Source organism: Neltuma alba, unplaced genomic scaffold (genome assembly GCF_004799145.2).
Source record: "Neltuma alba isolate B1F8T4 unplaced genomic scaffold, ASM479914v2 tig00012116_pilon, whole genome shotgun sequence".
NCBI classification, from domain to species: Eukaryota; Viridiplantae; Streptophyta; class Magnoliopsida; order Fabales; family Fabaceae; genus Neltuma; species Neltuma alba.
Window position 1 is genome coordinate 199630 of NW_021636668.1, and position 22321 is coordinate 221950.

Here is a 22321-nt window from a genome sequence, read left to right on the forward strand (position 1 = left end):
ATTAATTTCAATCAAATTTCATCATCCCCATTTTTCAATGCATGCAGAAAAACATATGTAGTGTGATTTAATATCTACAGTAAGTCTGAGAAGAAAAAATTATGATAAGGTAAATGATGTCATGAACAATGCAACTTTTTTAAGATTCTGTGAATTATAAAGGATTTGCCTAATTTGTATTGCAAATTATCAATTAATGATTTGATTTTTGAATATGCAAAATAACGCTTATCCATCTATTCATCCGATCTTTAATATAAGATCTAATTGTAAAGTTGATTTTGGTCTTAAATATAAGACCTATTTTTTATATTTATCAATTTTTTTCCAAATCATCCATATTGAAACTCTCTCAACCATAATCAAGTATGAGAGGAAGAGGATATAATAAATATGATTAAGGTATTTTGAAAAAATATGTCATATTTATTATAGTTAACTAATTTACTAACTTTCTTAATCTAATAAAAAAATAATTTTATATTAAGAATCAAAGGAATATTACTTTTGTAGGCATTAGGTATTCATTAGTTCTCTGTGTTTGGTATTGTTTTTAGTCAACTTCCTTAATATGTAAAACCAAAGTAAGAATGTTTGGCTTAATGTGAGGAAAATCACTAGAACCATAGTTTGTATATGGAAGTAGTTAGTTACATGTTTTAATATAAAACCAAACACATATTAATGCGTACATATATGTTAGGGTTTTAATTGAACGAACTTTATATGATTTTTAGGATTTAAATTCTAGATAATAAAAGCAAACATCAATCCAACTCCAATCCAGCACCAAAACCTAAATTTCCTTTGAATCGAATTTTAACTAATGCTAACATAGAAGTTGAAATTTGGGGGGTATTGGCAAGCTATGTTTAGGGTTTACGTGGGATGTTACATGAAAATAGTACTCTCTTTTCTCCGATTTTTAATATAAAAACTAGATAATTGATTTATAGATATTAAAAAATAATTAAATTAATTATTTGTAATAAATGTAGATTAACTTCTCTAAAATACAATCAACAAAAATGCTTTAGAGAAAAAATTATAAATTTAAAAATAAAATAAATCAAAATTTTACATTTAGGATAAAAAAAACTTTTTAACTTATTCTTATATTTATATTTAGTACAGAAGTTAGTATTATTTATCCAAGATATAATTACAACTTTTAAGAGAGAGAGTGGTGAAAGGCATTTACGGGAATCCAACGTTCTCAAAAGCACCACTATTTTTCATTCCCATTTGGAGGCGGGAATGGTGGGCTTCCAAGGGTAAATGAGGTAAGAAAAACAGGACATTGGGACTGCCCTTTTGACAATGTTAAAAGACCATTCTCCCCACATAGACAAAAGCGGAAAAAAAAAAAACTCACTTGTAATTCAGTATTTTATTGTTATGGTCAGGGAATTGAATTATAAATGAGTCAAAACTTAAAAAAATAAAAAATTAATTTTTTCAAATAAAATTAATTAATAATACACCAAATGAATATCAAATTACACATCTATATATACATTTTCAAAATTATACTATCATTCTATATTTTAAAATTTTTAGCTGTTAAAATTTCACGCTTTAGTTTAAATTTATTTTTTGTGCTTAATATTTTTCATAGAAGTTTACATAAATATTTTTTTAAAAGGAAATAAAAGTCCAAATAAATTAGTTCTGGGGAATTTTCCCCGGTCATACAAGTCTTATAGTTCAAACTAATCCACAAAATTCTTGCCAGTTATATCTATTAGCAAAACTATTAAGGGGAATTATGCCTAATGAACAAATTTACAAATTTTTTATTTCTAAGGCCACTAATAGTAAATACTTATCGTTTCATATGTAGCTGTGTATTGTTTGAATGGTAAGTAGTGTTAGTATATTTTCTGTTATAAATTTATATTATATAAATGATAAATATTCATAATTTAATATAGTAAATTTAAGATCTTTCACAATGCCCTCAAAAGTCAAAACTGATGATAGTGTTTGGATCCCAATATTCTATATAGATTGTAGGCAGACATGCTAATTAAAAATGCATTCAATTTTATAAGTATATTTTAATAAAAATAACATAAAAGAAATTTTTTATACAAATATATATTCATTTTAAAATAAAAATATATATAATTGTATAACTTGAATAAAGCCTAGAAATTCAGGTAATATAGAAACAAGTTAACGAGAAACTGTTATTAACAAAAAAATATATAATTATATTATATTGATATAAAGTAAAACAAAAAAAATTTATGAATAAAAAATTATATTTTTTGCAAATAAAAATAGATATTTATAATATGATGTAATAAAGATTCCTTTGGCGGTAACGGCCATTTTTATGTTGGAGTGAGAGGGAGAGAATGTCTTTGGAAAAGTTACCCAACGGAATGTAGGTTTATGTTTGGGTAAGTTAGGTATCTGGTTCCAAGGCATTGTCTTCTCTTCTCCTTCTGGGTATTTGGCGTAATTGTGAGCAACAGTGGAGGCCTTTTCCGACAATGCAAAATTGTAGTAAAAAGGGTCTCAGACTCGGCCATGATTGGGGAGAAGACCGAAACTCAAATGCCGTAAAAGAAAGAAAATTTGGTTTAATAAAAATAAACAAGAAAACGGAAAGGAAAAGGGAGAGCTGGAATCACATGGACTTGTCTTCTCCTGCTGGGACCTCCATTTCCTTCCTGGTCCTCTTTCACACCATGATCTCCTCCTCCTCCTCCTCCTCCTCCTTCCCCCTTCCTTAGATTCCTTTTTCTCTTCTCCCTCCTCCATGGCCGATGATAAGGTACTCTTCTGGGTTCTTTTCAGCTTCTTCAAATGCTGATGGTTGCCTTGTTTTCTTGGAAAGCTTGAGTGACCGTGAGGAAACGAAGTGGAAAGTCTTGTCTTTTAATTGCTCAGGAGGATGAATCTGGACCATTTTCAGAATTAGGATTTTTATGTTTATTCTTTGTTTCTTCATTTTCTTCTCTCCGCGCAGCAAAAGAGACATTAGGGCTTTTTTGGGCGGTGGGTTGTTGGGAACTCAGCTGCCTTCTTCACATGTTTGGTTTTTGAGCTTAAAGGAAGGATGAATTGGATGGATAAGTCCAGTTTCTCGTTGATCTGTGGTTTTTCATGTTGTTTCGAAATTTTCACGGCTGCTTTTTTCCTTTGCGAAAGCATGGAACTGGCTTTGTTCTGTTTTCTTGTTTGATGCTGATGCTTCTATTAACTCATACTGATTTTAAACTGGGGTATAATCTGTGCCGGGTCGTTAAATGATTTGGGTTCAATTCCTTATGAGCTTTTGATAGCTTTTACCGGATCGTGCTTGCTTTTGTTGTAGCCACCATCTTATTGTCTTCAGTTAATTATACTTTTCTGATTGTTGTTGCATATGTCAAGATTTCTTCTCAACTTCAACGCGTTGTGTTTGTATAGTTCTTGCTCTGTGTTTACTCTAAGATTGTTATTTGAAGCTAGTGCCACTAAAGTTATCGATTCTGACTTCTTACTAGCTTATTTTAACCAAAGTAGTTTTATATTATCATCGTCAGCTTTCTCCTAGTCTTTTCCTAATTCCTCTTGGCATGTTCTGAATGCGACACTGTCAGCAGGAGATGTCTGCCTCTGTCAATGGGAATGAGTCACTCACCGGTCACATCATATCTACAACAATTGGAGGCAAAAATGGGGAGCCCAAACAGGTAATCTTCTTGTGAACTTCATTCTTTATAATCTAATTTATTTTGGATGTTTCCTGAACAACTAGTTAGGGATGCAACATGTATGTTAACATGTTTCTTTGGAGATGGATGATCATGCTCGTGACCCTTGCTGAAACTTGGATTGTAAGTTATAATGGTTTTCCCGTGATGTTTTTTTGTAGACTATTAGTTACATGGCAGAACGTGTTGTGGGAACTGGATCGTTTGGGATTGTTTTCCAGGTATTTTATCACTATAATTCATAGCAGTCGCTGTTTCTACCTGCTTTTCCTCTCGCTAACGTTTTTCCCTGTAGGCAAAATGCTTGGAAACTGGTGAGGCAGTGGCCATCAAGAAGGTTTTACAAGACAGAAGATACAAAAATCGTGAACTACAGTTAATGCGAGTGATGGACCATCCAAATGTGGTCTCCTTGAAGCATTGTTTCTTTTCCACTACAAGTACAAATGAGCTGTATCTGAATCTGGTGATGGAATATGTTCCCCAGAGCCTGTATCAGGTCATAATGCATTACAGCAATGCTAATCCGAGAATGCCACTTGTTTATGTAAAACTTTATATGTACCAGGTATGCTTCGAATCATCTGATGGTCGGAAAACTTCTCTGATCTTCATATTCACTTCCTGACCAATATCTGCTGTGGGCTTGCAGATTTTCAGGGGTTTGGCTTATATCCATACTGTTCCAGGAGTTTGCCACAGAGATTTGAAGCCTCAAAATATACTGGTTTGCTTAAATATGCTTACTGAATAAACATTGAATTTAGTTTTTCTTTGGGCTCTAATGTCATTTTGTGTATTCTACAGGTTGATCCTCATACGCATCAGGTTAAGCTATGTGATTTTGGAAGTGCAAAAGTGCTGGTATGTTGACCTTATTATGTAATTAATCAGCCAGAGTATTTTGAATCTTTTTGAATAATATATGTATAGTTGCATCCCTCATCCTCCTTGCTTTATTGTGACTCTCCTTTTTTTCACTCCAACCAAGCAGGCAAAGATTTATAATAATTATTGCTCCTAATACATTTTCTTCTCTTCATTTTTTTCATTGAGATGTTCCTCAACTACCTTCGATTTTTGTCTGATCAGGTCAGAGGGGAAACTAATATATCATACATATGTTCACGCTTCTATCGAGCTCCAGAACTTATATTTGGTGCTACAGAGTATACTACCTCAATTGACATTTGGTCAGCTGGCTGTGTCCTAGCTGAACTTCTCTTAGGCCAGGTTTGTTTCATTGTTTTACTTTGATTATAATTATAATAATTAAGTAAATGAACTGAAAAATTGTTGTAAATCACTCAGTATTTGTCTCCGCATATTGCCTGATTCAAAGTGGAATTTTTGTAGCCATTGTTTCCTGGCGGAAGTGCAGTAGACCAGCTTGTGGAGATCATAAAGGTGAAATTTATGCTAGAACATTTCTGCTCTCTAGATTTATGATCCCCCCCGGCCGCCCGGGGGGGGGGGGAAATAAATGAGCTTTGTTCAATTCTGTATTGCATTTCAGGTTCTTGGAACACCCACCAGGGAGGAAGTCCGTTGTATGAATCCCAATTACAATGATTTTAGGTTCCCCCAGCTAAAAGCACGCCCATGGCATAAGGTTTGCATTTTAGAATAAGAAATATATAGATATAGAAGGTTCCTACATATTCTAATGCTTCATATCCATGTAGATATTTCACAAAAGGATGCCTCCAGAAGCAATTGATCTTGTTTCCCGTCTTCTGCAGTACTCCCCAAGTCTTCGTTGTACTGCGGTGAGTGTGATCACTCCAATTGTGATTTGTCATTTAGTTTTACTTTTTGCAGACCAGCCTATTATTTCTCCTCAATCTGATTAATTTATGCATCTATTATTCAAAAGTACACCATTACAATTCACCCAAAAAAAAAAAAGAAGCACACCATTACAGTTTGTGAAGAATTTATTTTTATTTTACAGCTAGAAGCATGTGCACATCCTTTCTTTGATGAGCTTCGAGAATCCAATGCACGCCTGTCAAATGGGCGTCCATTTCCTGTATTATTCAACTTTGGACAGGAAGTAAGCTTCTTCTTCTTCTTGCTTTTTTTTTTTTTTTTTTTTTTTTTTTTTTTTTTTGTTTTAATTCGTCTCAATTTATCTAGTAAAATGTCAGCCTCAATAGTTTTAAGATCCATGGATAAAAGCAATCCAAGACATCAATTGCAAAAAATGGAGATTAAGATCGGAAATCCTTAGAATTACCAAGTCTAAACGGGGATTTATTCAACAGGCCTAATATATTGTTTTCAGAATTGTCTGATGATCTGACTTTTGTCCATTCCGCAGCACATCCTCCTCCTTTCCCCACATCATTTCATGTTACTCTGTTTATAAAAGACTCGGTTGAGCAAATGGGATAATTAATACTACCTCCGGTTCTTAATATAAGAGTTGGTTTGATTTTTTTTTTTGTCTTAATATAAGATCTTAATCTACTTTATCTCTCATATTTATTTTTTTCCCCCTAAGTTAGTCTTTGTAATAATTGTAATTCTAACTAATACACTTGATTAATAAGGATATTTTAGGCAAAACAATACCTATTTATTATAAATAACTAATTTGATTAATTTCTTTAATCTATTCAAATTAGTCAATTAGTTCTTATATTAAGGATTGAAGGTAGTATATTTACTTTTGTTCCGGATGGGATGGCTATAAGTTACATTTTTTATGACTAATAATTCAGTTCCTTACAGTTAATAAGTTCCTTACAGTGATGGAGTGGATCTCTTGTAATTACACGTTTGTGTTTTGTGCTTACAGTTATCTGGAGCATCTCCAGAACTTGTTAATAAGTTGATACCAGACCATGTGAAGCGGCAAATGGGGCTACAATTCGCCCATCTGACAGGAACATGATGATGAGTTTTGGGCAGAGCATGAGCTAGTTGATGAAGTCAACAAAGGAGTACCATCTTTTTTGTCTAAATTACCATATACTGCGGCCTGCCTAACCACTGTAATTTGGTGGGGCACCAGGACCGTGTTGCTGGATGGCTGCAATTGATCCATCAGTCTACGTATACCTTTTTGAATCCCTAATGGTTGTGGTGGATCTGTATTTCCTCAGGCATATAGCCCTGCCTTTACCTTCCTTTCCTAGTTTCTTTGTATACGTGTACGTCTCGTAGTATGGTTGGTCGGCGCCGAATTGGTCAAATAGCCTGTGTCCGGGGAAACTTGAACCCTTAGCTGGAAGGAGGGTCCCAGATGTAAAGGATCTTAATGTTAATATGTGGCTGACTTGTAATGATGCAAACTTGCCCCTTGTGAAATGTAATGCTATCTGTTTTTCTTTTATGTTGCTTCTATATTTTCTCCTCTTTTATTTATGCCGTTGCCAAATGCCAACTATTCTTGTTATGCGAATGATTTTTCTTTCATTCCTTTCCTCTGTTTATCGTTTGTGTTATTGAGAGTGATCCAGAGTCTCCATTCCTCCTTGGCTTACATTAAAAACAGTTAACTAAATTAAATCTCTCTAATTATGTTCATGTAAATAGAACAATAATAATATGATGCCAAAGGATGTCCCTCTGCATAAGATTTGTGTTTACATTTTTATTCCATTATTTTTTCCCTTTTAACATATTATACTTGATTTTATAAACAAATGTAAAAATTTAAATTATAAAGTTATTGATAAAAATTACACTGTGGAATTGATAGGACTAATTTTGGAAATCCCATGTGTTGTGTTGGTATATGGGGACATATTTCCTACTTTACCACGTAGTCAAATAGACGACGTCGTCCAAAGGCCGCCATCTTGGGCTCCGCAAGTGACAGTAACTCGAATTTTCGCGCCATGAGTGAGCATTCCCAGACGCAGACTAAAATCTCCATTAATTTATTAACTTTCGTAAAATCCAACGCTACTGGGGCCCGTTAACGACCTCTGAATCTCCATCGTCAACTTGTAATTATGACTTATACTCGATTATCAGACGGATGTAACGGATTCAACCACTTCCTGGCCAGACGTGGAAACATATAACTAACCACACACAATCATGGCCGTCGAGGTCAGCACTGTTGTTTAACCCAGAGACCAAGCGACAGTGTCTGCCATGTTCTTAAATCACGAGCTTTCTAACTGGTCTTACGATCTTTGATTTTATTTTTATAATTTTCTTAGTTGTTTCCAACTTCATTACTCCCGAGGCAGCACAGGAAATTCCAAAAGGAGTTGGTTGCTTTTTGACGCAAAGCAAAGCAAGGTAACTAGAAGCGCAGCAGTGAAGATCCCAGTAAAAAGTTTCAGACTTTTTCGGGCCTCTGCTTGATTTGATTTCTTGTTTCATGGAATATGTGAGAAGGGTTGTTTGTTTCGTCTTCTTTCTGTGGAATTGGTTGGCTGCTGCTGGTAACACTGACAGTCTTCTTTCTCCAAAGGGTGTGAACTATGAAGGTCTGGCGTTTTAATGTCTTAGTCTAGCCCATTTCTTGCTTTTCTTCCTTTCTCTCTGACCCTTCTTATTATCAGCTGTACAGTTTGATGGCAAGTATGGTTTATTTGTAACTTCGTTCCACTTTCCATTTATCAGTTGCTGCTTTGATGTCAATGAAGAATAAAATGAAAGACGAATTGCGTGTTATGGATGGTTGGGATATTAATTCGGTTGATCCTTGTACTTGGAACATGGTCGGTTGCTCTGCTGAGGGCTATGTTATTTCCCTGTAAGTGCTTACAATCTCTATTCCTTAATGTTAGTTAGTATGAGTAGAGTTCAATTTTATGTACGTATCTCTGCTTCTATCGCTTTCGATATTTGACTTTTTAATTACTGGCATCTCTTCTTCAACATAACTTGATTTTGTTTTCCTCATGTATAACTCGCGATGATTCGCCATTTTGTCAGGGACATGGCCAGTATGAGTTTATCCGGAACGCTTTCTCCAGGAATTGGAAATTTGAGCCACCTCCGAACACTGTGAGTGCTTCTTTTTTTTTTGACACATTCAACAGAAGAGAGGGCCTATGGTTACTGTTTTCAGATGTGAAAAATCATGTGATTGTTTTGATTAAGATATTTATGAATAATTAGTGTAATTTGGAAAATATGTTCTCTGATTACTCCTTTGATCAATTTTAGCCTATCAGATAACCATGGGACTTCAAGGACAGTCATCACTTTTATTCTTTTCTTTCCCTTTTTTTTTGGGGTGGGGTGTGCATTGAGGCAGTAATGCTACTGAGACAGTAGGCTTGTGGTAGTAGGCTAGTGGCTTAGCCTTCAGTAATCAGTGCTTGAGCATGGGTATGGCTAGTTTACAAGATGATCAGTAGGTTAGATTTGGTGTTTTCTCAGTTGACCTATGGGCAACCCCCCGATGGGTAAACATCGTGTGCTTTCTTGGAATTACAGTTTGTTGCTTACTTCCTAGTTCCTTCCTAATATCTTTTGGAGCTGTTAGAAATTGAAATAAGTTTGAGAGGTATATATCAAAGAAGCCTAGTTAACGAGCTTATTTGCTAACAACCATCTTTAAATTTCAATGTGGATTTTGCCTCTTCTTGTTTCCTTGGTTTATTTCTTCCTAAGATTGTCATGTTAACCTTGAGTTTGTCACCTTGTAATGGAGGAATAGAAGAGTACTCAAGAAGGACAATATGCCTTCATTAATCACTAATTTAGCTCCCCCAAATTACCGTTTTAGGTTGTTGCAGAACAATCAATTGTCTGGACCTGTTCCTGCTGAGATAGGAAAGCTTTTGGAGCTTCAGACTCTTGACCTTTCTGGTAACCAGTTTGTTGGTGAAATCCCAAGTTCTCTGGGCTTTTTGACTCGTCTTAGTTACTTGTGAGTGTTGCTTGACAATATAGACTGAATAATAATATTCTTACTATATATTTAATTCATCCACTATTCTTACTCTAACCGTGTGCTTCCTAATCTATTCATGCTAAGTTTTTCAGGCGGCTCAGTAGAAATAAACTATCTGGGCAGATTCCTCAAGACGTTGCAAATCTCACAGGCCTTTCATTCTTGTATGTGCTCTTCTAAATTTTCATTATACTTTCCCTCATCAATTCTCTCAGTAAGATTGATAAGAGAATTTTTACTTTCTAGGGACTTGTCATTCAATAATCTCAGTGGTCCCGTTCCAAAAATTTTAGCAAAAGGTTACAGGTGAGCAAATTTTACATTTCTCTTTTCTTTTTAATGGGATAAAGTTGGTAACTCATATCTCATTACACTCACAAGACACAAGTCCCAATTACTTTGCATGAATTAGTTATATTAAGCTAGACAGCTGTTAATGCTTTTGGAAATCAATTCTCTGTCATTGTTATCAAGATCTGAGACTGGAAATACTAAACTGAATCGGAACCAGTAAAGCTTACTAATATATGCAACCTACCATAGCCCATAGCAAAGACTAGAGACCAATGACTACAACATCCCTTGCTAAGGAAACCGAGAAGCCTGAAAAAAATGTTTGCTGCTAATAGTTTTGCAATTTCAACCTAGTATTGCACTAATTTATTAAAGATTAAGAGTAAGATCAATGGTAGAGCCTTGAGAGGGTCAATATTTATTTTCATGGGGAAGTAAATCAAAGAGTAATTGTTTTAACCTTTTGTTACATGCACCTAACCTGTTTTTTACATTATTTGATGTGCTTGTTCAAACATAGTATTTCAGGAAACAACTTCCTTTGTGCATCTTCATCGGCACAAACTTGTATGGGTGTTTCGAATCAACTAAACGGTAATATATATTTCACCCATGTCAGATCAAACTCAAAATATCTGTTGATTGGATTACACACATATATATATGACAGTTTAATTGCAGAAACTGGTTCGTCCCTGGAAGTTGGTAGTCATCACCATCGAGTGCTTTCTGTTGCTATTGGCATTAGTTGTACATTTCTAATTTCAGTAATGCTGCTTATCTGCTGTGTCCATTGGTACAGATCGCGCATCCTGTATACATCTTATGGTACTTCCTCGAATACACTTGCGATTATTTTTACATCTAAATATGCCCATACTTTGACCAAACGTAATGACTGAAATATGCAGTAAAGGAAGATTATGAATTTGACATTGGTCATTTGAGGAGGTTTTCCTTCCGTGAATTGCAATCTGCTACTAGCAATTTCAGTCCAAAAAATATCTTAGGACAGGGTGGATTTGGTGTTGTCTACAAAGGATGTCTTCCAAATAAAATGACAGTGGCAGTGAAGAGGCTGAAAGATCCCAATTACACTGGAGAAGTACAATTTCAAACTGAAGTTGAGATGATTGGCTTGGCAGTGCATCGGAATCTCTTACGTCTCTATGGATTTTGTATGACATCTGATGAGAGGCTGCTTGTTTACCCATACATGCCTAATGGCAGTGTTGCCGATCGCTTGAGAGGTTTGTTTCCTGTTTATCCTTGACCTCTACATGGTTGTTCTACCTCCAGTCTTTAATATAAGAGCTCATTTGACTTTTAATTCAATCTTAAATATAAGATCCCAATTCACTTTGTCTATCATATTTATCTATTTTTTCCAAGGTAGTCTTTATAATAGTTGCACATGATAGTTCTAGCTAATACACATAATTAACAAAGGTATTTTAGGGAAAAAAATACCTATTTATTACAAATAACTAACTTAACAAACTTCGTTAATTTACTCAAATCCGTCAACTAACTTTAATGAACTGTCACACTAGGTACCTGCCATCTTATAGTTTGAAGGATAAGAAAGCCTTGAGCTTCAAACTAATGGCATTCATGTTGAAGTCCGGGGACAGATTTCCATGTGTATTTTGATCAAGAAGTTAATAATTAGAAGTGAAAAATCATTTCTTGCTGACAATTTAAGTGGTGATATATTATGATCTTAAATAAATGTTTAATTGTTTATCTGGGAAACCGCTTAAAGAAAATCATCCTATTTAGACCTCCTGAATGTATGCAGGTTCTTTATTGAAAAAAACGTGTCATATCTGAAGTAAAGTTTCTATGGATTTTACAGTTTTGTTCTGTGTGTATGTTTATTTTATTTTGTTTTGTTTTGGTTGACGCAACATATTTTGCAGACACTTGCCGCGAAAAGCCATCATTGGACTGGAATAGGCGAATGCGTATTGCGCTGGGGGCAGCTCGTGGGCTTCTATATTTACATGAGCAGTGTAACCCAAAAATTATCCACAGGGACGTGAAGGCTGCAAACATTTTGCTTGATGAAAGTTTTGAAGCTGTGGTGGGGGATTTTGGTCTTGCCAAGCTCTTGGATCAAAGAGATTCGCACGTCACTACTGCAGTGCGAGGCACAGTAGGACATATTGCCCCTGAATATCTCTCCACTGGGCAGTCTTCTGAAAAAACTGATGTTTTCGGATTTGGCATATTACTTTTGGAGCTCATTACAGGGCAGAAGGCTTTAGATGCTGGAAATGGTCAAATCCAGAAGGGAATGATTCTTGATTGGGTAATTTGCTTCAGTTTTGTCTGTAAGATAATTTTTAATAAACTACTCTCTATCTTCAATACTTCTATTACATTAGCCAGTTTTTGAGCAGCAGCTTGAACTCCTACAGGTCAAAACCTTATTTGAGGAGAAGCGACTAGAAATGCTAGTTGATAGGGATCTGAGGGGACGTTTTGATCCAATAGAATTGGAACAAGCAGTGAAGTTGTCTCTACAATGTACTCAATCACATCCCAGCCTCCGGCCAAAGATGTCAGAAATCTTGAGGATCCTGGAAGGCCTAGTTGGACAGGGGCAACCGGAGGAGGAGTCACCCGGTGGAGGTACCCTTTATGACGAAAGGAATTGCAGTTTCTCCAGAAATTACAGTGACGGCCATGATGAACCTTCATTTATCATTGAGGCCATTGAGCTTTCTGGACCTCGGTGACAAGCAATGTGGTCTGTTCCTTTGTCTCAACCAAAAGTAGGTCCTCCACGAAGACTTTGGTCATGCTAATAATAGCATGCCTGGGCATTGTGAGATCCAAAGATTAACGGTGAATCAGGAGAAACGGTCAAAGCAGGCATTCGAATCTTTACACATGGAAATGCAAAGACCGCATTAGGCCCCTTTTACAAGATTAGATGAGATACTCATAGGAATCTCTTTGATTTACTTCCCCTGTCCCCACTTCCCCTGCGTCACACATTGTTGACCTACATCTAGGTTTTATCCTTGAAAGATGTATGTCCCATAGCATGTCTAAAATTTTGCACCAAAACAACTACTACTTGAGACTGCTTTACTAACTTTTAACCCCTTTCAAACAGACATGACCAAGCAGGTAACTTGTATGTAAATTATGTGGTACCAGCCGTACCTGCTCCTTAACGTGATAATGTAAGTGTCTGGATGTTCTTGAATGTTTGGGAAGTACATTTTCTGTACATGGGCATGAGAAGGACACACTTATATATCTATGGCCCATGCAAACTTAAGACTGGTGATGGAGAAACGGTTTACTAATATGACCACAAGCACAAGTAGATCTCCATTTATTGTCCTGTTCCTTATGAGAATTGTCAGCGAGTGATTTCTATCATTCCCTTCGTCTGGAGACGACAACTTTGTGATAAATGCAATTGCAGACGCCGCAAAAGACGCTTGTGGCTGCTGGCAGTTGGGTCAACTTCCAATCTCTATCCAATGGCTTTTGGGTCTCATTCACATTTGGAATCTCTGAAACGTGATAGCCTTAGTGACAGATGTCATCTTAAGGTAGGCCCTTGATGTTTCTGGTTTTTTAAATCAGCGTAGGTCCCTTCATTTTGGCTCATGCGTGTTGAATTACACAATTGTCCACTCATTGAATCTGTAACCTGAAAGGGAAGTCTTTGTCCAGCTGAACATGATGCACTGTATGACTTGCGTTAATGATTGCATGGAAAAATTTTAAAAAAATAATCATTAAAAAAATTTTCCTTGCAACTAATTTATAATAAAGACCGGATCAGTGCTTTTTTTTTTTTTTTATAAGAGACAATTGACTAAATCACATTGTTTGTTAAAATTAATTGCATATAATATATATAAAAATGTAACCTTTTTGCCAAAAATACGCTCACTTATGTGAAAGAGAGAGAATATGTGGTGAAAATAATATATGGCAATTAAATGCAATAACATGAGTAATGTGAATAATTAAATAAGAATAAAATGAAAAATCAACCAACAAAAATAAGTATTCCTCTACAGCTATTATTATAAAAAGGGAACGAGGGAGAACTTCCTAACTGTTTCAGCATAGCATGAATCAACGGCCCCATGTGATTACTCTAAAATCTAACTACTTACGGTGAAAAATATAATAATACTAAATCCAACTGAAGTCATCAGGACCTATTATTGAATACTGTTCACAGATTTGTTTCTGAGGAAAAAGCTCATTAAAATAATGCCATGTTATCTCAGCTGAAGGAAAACCAGATTTTGTCTTTGCATTCTTGTGTTGGCTAACAGAAGTTGTTAAGCTGGTCAACTGCTTTACAGTATGCCACCAAAAGAGCTTTGTTTAAGTATTAAAATGTAAAATATTTCCATATACTGTACAAAAATGTCTCTTTTTTTTCCTCCCCGTTAAAGATTCTTAGTTTTAAAATCTCTGCTATCGTATATTCCTCAGAACTCAACATAATTATTCTTAATTTAGTTTGTTTGCTTGGACAGATTTCCTAGCATTTGATTCTTCGCCTCAATTAACAAGAAATAACAAGTTGAAGTAAAATATGTTCTTGGTTGATTCTCACTCTTATTATGCATCTTGTAATCTTTGTCCATACTTTAATGTAAAGAACTTGTTTTTATTTATCACATTTATTATTTTTTTAAAAAATATTTTTTACTGATTGCACATATTACTGTGTGAAAATATTTAAGTTTATAAATTATTTTAATTCATATACATTAATTATATATCTCTGGATTGAAAAAAGTGTATGCATATGAACCTGTGCACATACAGATTACAGAGGGGATGGCAGCGGATTTTTTTTTCCCCCAACTTTTTTATTTGGGTATTTTCTTGGATTTATTATTGATCATTAATCATAGTCACATGGTTTGCTGAGCTCAAGAAATTTTTTATGCAAAACCTAGTTTCCATCTGAACAGAGGACAATGGATGATTTATTTATTTATTTTTAAATTTTTAAACAAGACAGGTGAAATGGTAAACATTCTGGATTGAATAATTCATGGTTTTTCTTGGGTGGACTTTCTCGGAAATTTGTCGTGCTTATCTTAATTTGACCCATCCGTTGACAAATTCCAACTTTTTTATACGACAAATACAAATTTGATTTGTCTGTAATCTCATTTGACACTTCCGCATTTAAATTTGCTTTAATCTCGTTAGACACTTTCCTAGTTAGTGTATGCCCAATAAAGAGAATAGATGCAGTGCGAAAATGACGTAGAGGGGTGAAGAAATATCTAATTGCCCAGCGTATTAAATGCGATGATCTAGGTTATCATTCTATTTATATCCACATTAATTGCTTAACTATTAATTACATATATTATTAATATTAATATAATTCATAGCATGCACTGAAATTAAAACACATGAAAGCCTATCAATCATTCCCACACCCAAATCATATTGCTTGACGCGGTGTTCTGGATTTTTTCCCATATAATATCTTTGTTCTTTTTTTCAATTATATAATATGGTATAACCTTTTTTTTTTGGGTTTTTCATTACTCCCTCCGTTTCTTATTATAAGAGACATTTGATACTTATGGCATGTTCCCATATATAAGAGACACTTAAAATTTGTCTCTAGTTTTTTGTATTGATTTTCTATTTTACCCCTATTTATTTTGTCTCCTACTCATATTCTCTCTCCCTCCCACTTCTCTTTCTTTTAATAATTTAATTGTTCTCTCTCATACTCTCTCTCCTTATTAATAGGGGTATTGTTGGAAAAAACATTATACTTTTTACACATTAATTGTCCTCAACTAATTTTAACTGTTTTTTTTATCAACGTAATTTAGTTATTTATCTCTTATAATAAGGAACGGAAGAAGTATATGATAATATCCTGTACTAAGAATTTTCACAGGCATCGGATCTTCTATTTATGGGAGAGTTTACATATTATTAGGGTTTACCAACTAAAATGAGGAGCTAAAAACGTTATTGAGTCCACCCACTTAACCTGTTTACGTGTAAGAAAAACATTGTGATTAGATTATAAATATGTGGATTTAGAAAGTGATAATCATATAATTTAATTGATTACAGGATTACTGACAATATTATGGCAGTTATTCGTGTATTTTTCAATTTTAACAACTTGATAGAGTCAGTGGAGGCTCCTGGGGAATCGGCTGAATCAGGATTCTGCTCCTTGTTGGCTGCTTTGCTTGTTACTGCCGTCGCGGCGGCAACAAGAAGCACATAAACACTACAGAAGTTTTGTGATTTTTTGTTTTGATTTGCAGATCTTGATTCATGAACGTGATAATTAAGTTCCTGCAAATAAATTATTCAGCTTTTGCACTTTGCATCTGAATCCTATGCTTCTGTTGCTTTAGAAGGGTTATTTTGGTATTGCCGGCCAATAAAGACAAACCCTCGATTTCTTATCCCTTGCTTTCTCTGCTCCCTGTCCCTGAACCCATTTCACTGCAAGTGATTCAATTGCACTCAATCTTCTTTTCTTACCATCCTCTCAGTTCCTTTCTTCACCTAACCTTGTTTTTTTTTTTCCCCCCTTTTATATTAAACATTCCTTCTCCCACAAACACCCATATGTTACAGTGGTTTAACGCCGTTGGGTCGGATTGAAAAACACGCCCCCGATGTTCTAATTTTCTCCATAATTTAATATTTGTAGTAAATACTTCTCTTCTGGCGGTTGATTGGGGCTTGCTTCCGTGAGATTGAGGTGATTCTTCCTTTCGGTGGGAATCCTAACTTTGGTATCTGAAGAATTGAGGGTTTTTGACAATGTTTGGAAGCTTGAAAAGGGTGTTTCAAAACTCTAGATTTGCGCCTCTCATCCTGTCACATTGTTCATTTGATATTATTTAAGGAGATAAGTTTTTGGGTTCAATATTTGCGGATGTAAGTGCTGCTGAGAGCACTTTTTCAGATTTTAAAAAAGATTCTCAGTCAGATCGTTATTGGCCTGATGGATCAGGCGAGGAAGCCAGAAAGTGATGAGGCATCGGATCTCGTTGATGAAGGGACAGGAAATAAAACAACTCATTCGGTTGAAGGGTCTGCTGATGCAGTAGCTGGTGGCAGCTTGAGTGGAGCTATCAAAAGTGGAGATGTGACTACAGAAGAGACAGGTAATGATCCGGGACTGAATAAGAAACTACATGAGGCGCCTGCAGAAGCTATGGATAAGGGCACGCGGGATCAGCAAAGTACCAGTGACACATTCCTTGTAGTTGATCAGGGAACAAGTTATAATTCAAGGAATTTGCATAATAGGGCCGTACTTGAGACCGTGGTTGTAATAGATTCTGCTGAGACAGAGTGTGTGAATGGAGGTAATGGGAAGTTCGAAGCGAAAGTCAATGAATCGGAGTTGAACAAGGCATCTATGAAATCACCAAAAGGGCCGTCTGAAGGGGATAAAAATTCATGCGTGATCAATATAAAGTCTGGTAGCTGCAGAGAATTTAGCGAGAATGTGGAGGGTGAAAGGGTTTGTAGAATTTGCCATCTGGCTTCTGGGCAACCATCAGATTCAACAGCTGCTAGCCCAACAAACAGTGCTTCTAGTGGAGAACTAATTCAGCTTGGTTGTGCGTGTAAAGATGAGCTGGGTATTGCGCACAGTCATTGTGCTGAGGCATGGTTCAAGTTAAAAGGCAACAGGTAACTTATTCTTGCTAAATGTCAGTTTGTTGTGGTTTTTAGATAAACAATAATGTTAATTTTGAGGTTTTACCATGAATTTTGCGGCATCGACCATGTGCCTGGTGTTGTTTTCTTATCACGCCTTCGTGATATCTTCCCTTTTTTAATCATCCCTCAATTATCCATTGTACCACAGTTTTTGGAACCAAAAGACTCTAGCATTTTCCTTTGTATCTTCTTCATGAGGATTTGGCACTTGTGATTTCAGCGATATGTTTATTATAACTTTACCAAAGATGAAGCCAGAAGACCTCGAAATTTGGAATATTTAAGTTTTTCAACAACCACAACAATATGTGTGTGTGTGTGTGTGTGTGGATATATGTACTCCTTCTGGTCCAAAATATGAAACACATTTTGGACAAAATATATGGTCCAAAATGGATCTTATATTTTGGACCGGAAGACTATTTCATTTTGTCGTCAGAACCATTTGAATTCCACACACATCGCATTTGATGCAATGTGGGCACGAACTAGGAATTTCTTAAGTTACAATATTGTTTATCCGTACTTAAAATTCAAGCAATGGCTATTGCTTCTGCCTACTATTCACCTTGATAGGGCCTAAAATCTGAGCCTAAGCTTTTGGGAATGACTTAAACTGCTCATTATTTGTGTATCCGTTAAAATAGCTTGTAAGTATTTTTCTTTCTACTTCTGTACATGTAGTCAGAGAATCACTGTCACTGTAATTGTACCTTAACCTTCGTGTACGCCTGGCCATCGGGATATTTGAAGTTCCCACACCTAGTTTAGTTCATTTTAGGATGAATTGGACAAGTACACTCGTAGACCTTCTGAGCTGTTAAAATAAATGTCAATTGGTTTACCCCAGAGATCACAAACTTATTCAGATTATCCATATGATGCAGAAGAATAGATGAGAAGGGAGGTCCGAGAGAGAAATGACAAAATAACTGAGTCTAAACTAGAGTCTTCTATACATTGAATAATTGCCATAGTTTCCCATCATTTCCTGTAATATTCTCTTCATACTTGCCATCATTCTCTACTGATTGAAGAAAACTCAACCTCGGGTTTTGAAGCATTGAAGCAGTAGAATAATCTATCTTGGGTCATTAGGTAGGACAATGGCTACAACTTCGGGATCTTCAATACCTTTGGAACAACAAACTCAGCCAAGTATAGTAGTTTAGTTCATTGAGTTTCTAGGGAAGATATTTTTCCATGAAAGCTTCCAATTGTCATTCATAACTTCCTTAACATGGTGGTTGATATTTTCTCTATCAACTTTGCTGCCCTTCCATATATTGTTCCATATATTGCTGCCCTTCCAATTGTCATTCATAACTTTGGGTTCTCTGTTCCATGATAAATTTCTTAAGAATGAGGAGTTGTGAAAAAGGTTCTTACCATGGCAATTTAGAGAGCCAAATGTCAGTAGAAGTACCCTCAAAATGCTCCAAATGATGATTATTTGCAACTCAGGTTGAATGGATTCAAAAACAAGATGAAAAGGCTTAAAATGGGATACTAGACCGTCCATTTGTGTGAAGCCCACACATGCAGGAGGTTTCATTTCCAGCAACGGGCTTCCATGGATGGGGTGTGTCCAGTGGTGTAGTTCTGATGGCACGGTCAGCTGGTTGGTTCTATGGCCAGAAGTGTGATTTTAGGTGTTGACAGATGCAATTTTGTAGTATTTGCAAGATTGGTGACTTTCAGTGGCAGAGGCATAATTGAAATGGTGAGAAAGAGAGAGATAGAGGGCAAAAGGAAGTTGGGAAAAAATCTGACAAAACAAACTGTTATCTCCAACCGGTCTGAAGCTTGTGCTGCTGTTGAGCTATTTTTAAGGGGCCCAAATGCTAAGAAAGAAAATGAAATAAATAAAATTCAAAAGTAAATAAACAAGTAAAAGTTAGATTACAAAAATAAAAACAAAACCAAAATATCTCTAGCTGGAATTTCCTGCTCCTGAAACAAAATTTCCATAATTTCCCATAATTTCTCTTGATATTCTACTTCTATTCTTCATTACTAAGGGTTATGGACAATTAACTATATGCTTCCATTGCCAAATTGAGTCTGTAGTTTACAAAAACATGTAAAAAAACAGTGTGAAATCATGAAAGGAAAGGGCACATGAGAAATGATTGCAAGCTAGATTTCTTTCCAACTGACATGTTGAAAGTGAGTTTGGAGGTAATTTTGAATGTTGGTACATTTCACTATTAAAATTCTGTGTTTCTGGTTGCTCAACTGGTGTGGCACTAATTTTAATTCTACCAGAGCAAAATCTTAAATGACAGCGTTTAGTTTGTTTCAAGCTTTATGCATTTTATGCTCTGCTATATATCCTAGGACATACTCACTTGTACTTGAATAAATATTTTTTAGAAGCTATCTAGGTTAGCTTTCAGTCCAGTACTCCAGTGCCTTGTCATTGTCTTAATTCTAAATAACTGTTTACAGATTTGTTTCATTTTCTTATGTAAAGACGTTTGAGTGTTGAGACAAGTATTTCATGTATAACATTTCCACTATTCATGCATCTTATGTTTCGTTTGGGATTTTGAAGTTCCTAGCGAAGTAATGAGTAGTTGTTTTTTTTTCCTTTTCCTTTTTCTTCTGGTAGTTCATGGCGTACTTAATATTTGCAAGATCCTATTTATACTGCTTAGATTTTATTCTCCTTTGTGCAAGTCCATGCTTTTGAATGAATTGGGAGAAAAGGGGTTTGAGGAACTTGTGTGTGCTATGCAATATATAACATCCTCCTTGCTCTCTTGCAATGTTTAAATCACTTGGATAACAATAAAGAAGAATGTCACTGATCACTGTCAAGCCTAATTCCCACGTCATATGTAATGTAGTTATTAGGTTCAATAAAACTGAGGGTCCTTTTTTCTTCTGTTAGTGACCTAGTTCTGTTGGTAACCCCAAAAATTTTTAAATCAGTCCCACGTCGGGAAAGTGCAGTCTTTATTACTTGTCTTAATCTTACAATCAATTATATATGAATAACTGAACTACCCTTCATAATCACAGATTGTGTGAAATATGTGGCGAAACTGCCAAAAATGTTTCGGGTGTTGCTGATCATGGATTTATGGAAGAGTGGAATGAAAGGACATTCATCGACAATCGCAGCACCTCATCTGGCATGTGCTGTGGATGCTGGCGTGGACAGCCATTTTGTAACTTCTTGATGGCATGCCTGGTAATTGCTTTTGTTCTGCCATGGTTTTTCCGTGTAAATATGTTCTGACAGGGGAGTCACTCTATACTTCATCAATTCTTCAAGCCTGTATATGCTGTGGGTGCGTGGTTGATCCCTGGGCATATTTTGTGGCATGTTAATCCTTAGCCACGTCCAAATTGATATTTCTCAGTCTCTGCTTTGAAGATGTGAAGCCTCGGTTTGAGGAAGTCACCACCTTGACAAGTTATTGGCCGATTGTTCTCCTATTGCATTCTTTGGATTGTGGGTGGTGTTCTGAGTGTATTGATTCGAGAAAAACGTGTTTTCTTTTCATTTTTACGAAGAAGATATTGCACTTATGGGGCATAGATAATAGCCTTTCTTTGTTAGATAGGAAAACAAGAAGGTTTCAGAACCATAAAAAAGAGCTTGTCCTCATTGTTCCTTTTTCTCTCTTTCATTTGTCTTGCTTTCTTTTCAATTTCATTCTTGACAGTTATAGCATTTAGTTGGCTTCTACAATTCAAAAGTTTTTGTTGTCATGTGTTGGTCATTAAAAATGTTAATTTCTTTTTGTGATGTTGGAAATTCCCAAAATTTCGTTCCCTGTGAATATTTGGTGGAAACTCGACAAGATATTAAAAGTTGACTGATACCGGAAGAGATGAGAAAATATTTTCATTCTTGTCAAGCAAAATCAAGGGGGGAAAACGATCAAGATACATAACTTTCCATTAGAATTCAAATTTTGGCAAAGCGTTGTTAATTTATGATCCTTTCCCCCTAATATGGTGACTTGTAAGGGCGGATACAAGAGTTTCTGATGATTTCATTTTAGAATCCAGACTCATTTAGTTGGAGATTCGGATATACTCTCATAGATAATGTCATTTTTCCAATTCTTTTCTTATTAAATATAAAAAAAAATGAAACATTTTTCTTCCGATATCCTTTGATTAATTTCTTTAATAAGAGTGAGTTTGAAAAATTTCATCCATTTAATGTTATTTTTAATATGCGAGGATATAATTTATGTATAGTAAAAGCATCAAAGGAAGCGTTTTTCTTTTGTCTTGGATGGCGCAATGTGATGGTTGCTGTGTAGGACTATTAAATATTATCAGTGTATTTCGAAAATAATATTATCATTTTATCGCAGAAACTAATACAATTTAGGATTACCGAAAGAAAAGCTTCCATTACCGAGTATTGGTTAAAATGAGTCATGTCTTGTTTATAATTTATAATATAACTTCAGGAAAAATAATCCTTCAGTCCCTATGGATTCAACAAATTTGGAATTAAGGCCCTATAGTTTACAAATTTTTACCATCTTTGGCTTATTGTTGGCTGTGAATAACGAACACCACCACTCATTCTTTGAAATTTAAACCACAGCAAAAGGCCAACGTACCCCCCCCCCCCAAAAAAAAAGGCTCATCTGTGAGTATTGCCCTGCAGAAATTTATGAATCCAACCCCAAAAGCCGTCGTCTTTTTAAAAGTTCAATTGGTTAATTGTATAAGCTTTCTTAAAGCTCAA

At 35.4% G+C, this 22321-nt stretch overlaps 3 protein-coding genes across 5 annotated transcripts; all 3 read left to right on the forward strand.

Annotated features, from left to right (window-relative positions):
• Nucleotides 1-2612: 2612 nt before the first annotated feature.
• LOC114722793 (shaggy-related protein kinase eta) lies at nt 2613-7057 on the forward strand. Its single transcript, XM_028908889.1, has 12 exons — nt 2613-2785; nt 3600-3689; nt 3872-3931; nt 4006-4278; nt 4363-4437; nt 4518-4574; nt 4803-4943; nt 5067-5117; nt 5227-5322; nt 5396-5479; nt 5665-5766; nt 6514-7057. The coding sequence occupies exons 1-12, from the start codon at nt 2771-2773 to the stop codon at nt 6607-6609; spliced, it is 1140 nt and encodes a 379-aa protein (XP_028764722.1). The 5' UTR covers nt 2613-2770; the 3' UTR covers nt 6610-7057.
• A 739-nt stretch (nt 7058-7796) lies between these two features.
• LOC114722790 (probable LRR receptor-like serine/threonine-protein kinase At5g45780) lies at nt 7797-13112 on the forward strand. 3 transcript variants are annotated; one of them, XM_028908883.1, is made up of 11 exons: nt 7798-8161; nt 8298-8430; nt 8613-8684; nt 9412-9555; nt 9672-9743; nt 9826-9885; nt 10394-10467; nt 10555-10701; nt 10785-11123; nt 11796-12187; nt 12297-12617. In XM_028908883.1, the coding sequence occupies exons 1-11, from the start codon at nt 8053-8055 to the stop codon at nt 12615-12617; spliced, it is 1863 nt and encodes a 620-aa protein (XP_028764716.1). In that variant the 5' UTR covers nt 7798-8052. The 3 variants fall into 3 exon arrangements, with proteins under 3 accessions (XP_028764718.1, XP_028764716.1, XP_028764715.1); XM_028908885.1 differs by having other exon boundaries at nt 7797-8161; nt 10394-10701; nt 11796-12209; nt 12297-12398; XM_028908882.1 differs by having other exon boundaries at nt 10394-10701; nt 12297-13112.
• A 2852-nt stretch (nt 13113-15964) lies between these two features.
• LOC114722954 (uncharacterized) lies at nt 15965-21386 on the forward strand. The gene is made up of 2 exons (XM_028909074.1): nt 15965-17568; nt 20626-21386. The coding sequence occupies exons 1-2, from the start codon at nt 16871-16873 to the stop codon at nt 20843-20845; spliced, it is 918 nt and encodes a 305-aa protein (XP_028764907.1). The 5' UTR covers nt 15965-16870; the 3' UTR covers nt 20846-21386.
• Nucleotides 21387-22321: the final 935 nt, after the last annotated feature.

Bases quoted from the DNA above. Each gene is read 5' to 3' on its own strand.
- LOC114722790 (XM_028908882.1), top strand. From the start codon at position 8,053: ATGGAATATGTGAGAAGGGTTGTTTGTTTCGTCTTCTTTCTGTGGAAT. The intron at 8,162-8,297 runs GTCTGGCGTTTT...TCCATTTATCAG, and splicing joins AAAGGGTGTGAACTATGAAG to TTGCTGCTTTGATGTCAATG. The intron at 8,431-8,612 runs GTAAGTGCTTAC...CCATTTTGTCAG, and splicing joins GAGGGCTATGTTATTTCCCT to GGACATGGCCAGTATGAGTT.
- LOC114722954 (XM_028909074.1), top strand. From the start codon at position 16,871: ATGGATCAGGCGAGGAAGCCAGAAAGTGATGAGGCATCGGATCTCGTT. The intron at 17,569-20,625 runs GTAACTTATTCT...TCATAATCACAG, and splicing joins TTCAAGTTAAAAGGCAACAG to ATTGTGTGAAATATGTGGCG.
- LOC114722793 (XM_028908889.1), top strand. The intron at 5,480-5,664 runs GTGAGTGTGATC...TTTATTTTACAG, and splicing joins CAAGTCTTCGTTGTACTGCG to CTAGAAGCATGTGCACATCC. The intron at 5,767-6,513 runs GTAAGCTTCTTC...TTGTGCTTACAG, and splicing joins TATTCAACTTTGGACAGGAA to TTATCTGGAGCATCTCCAGA.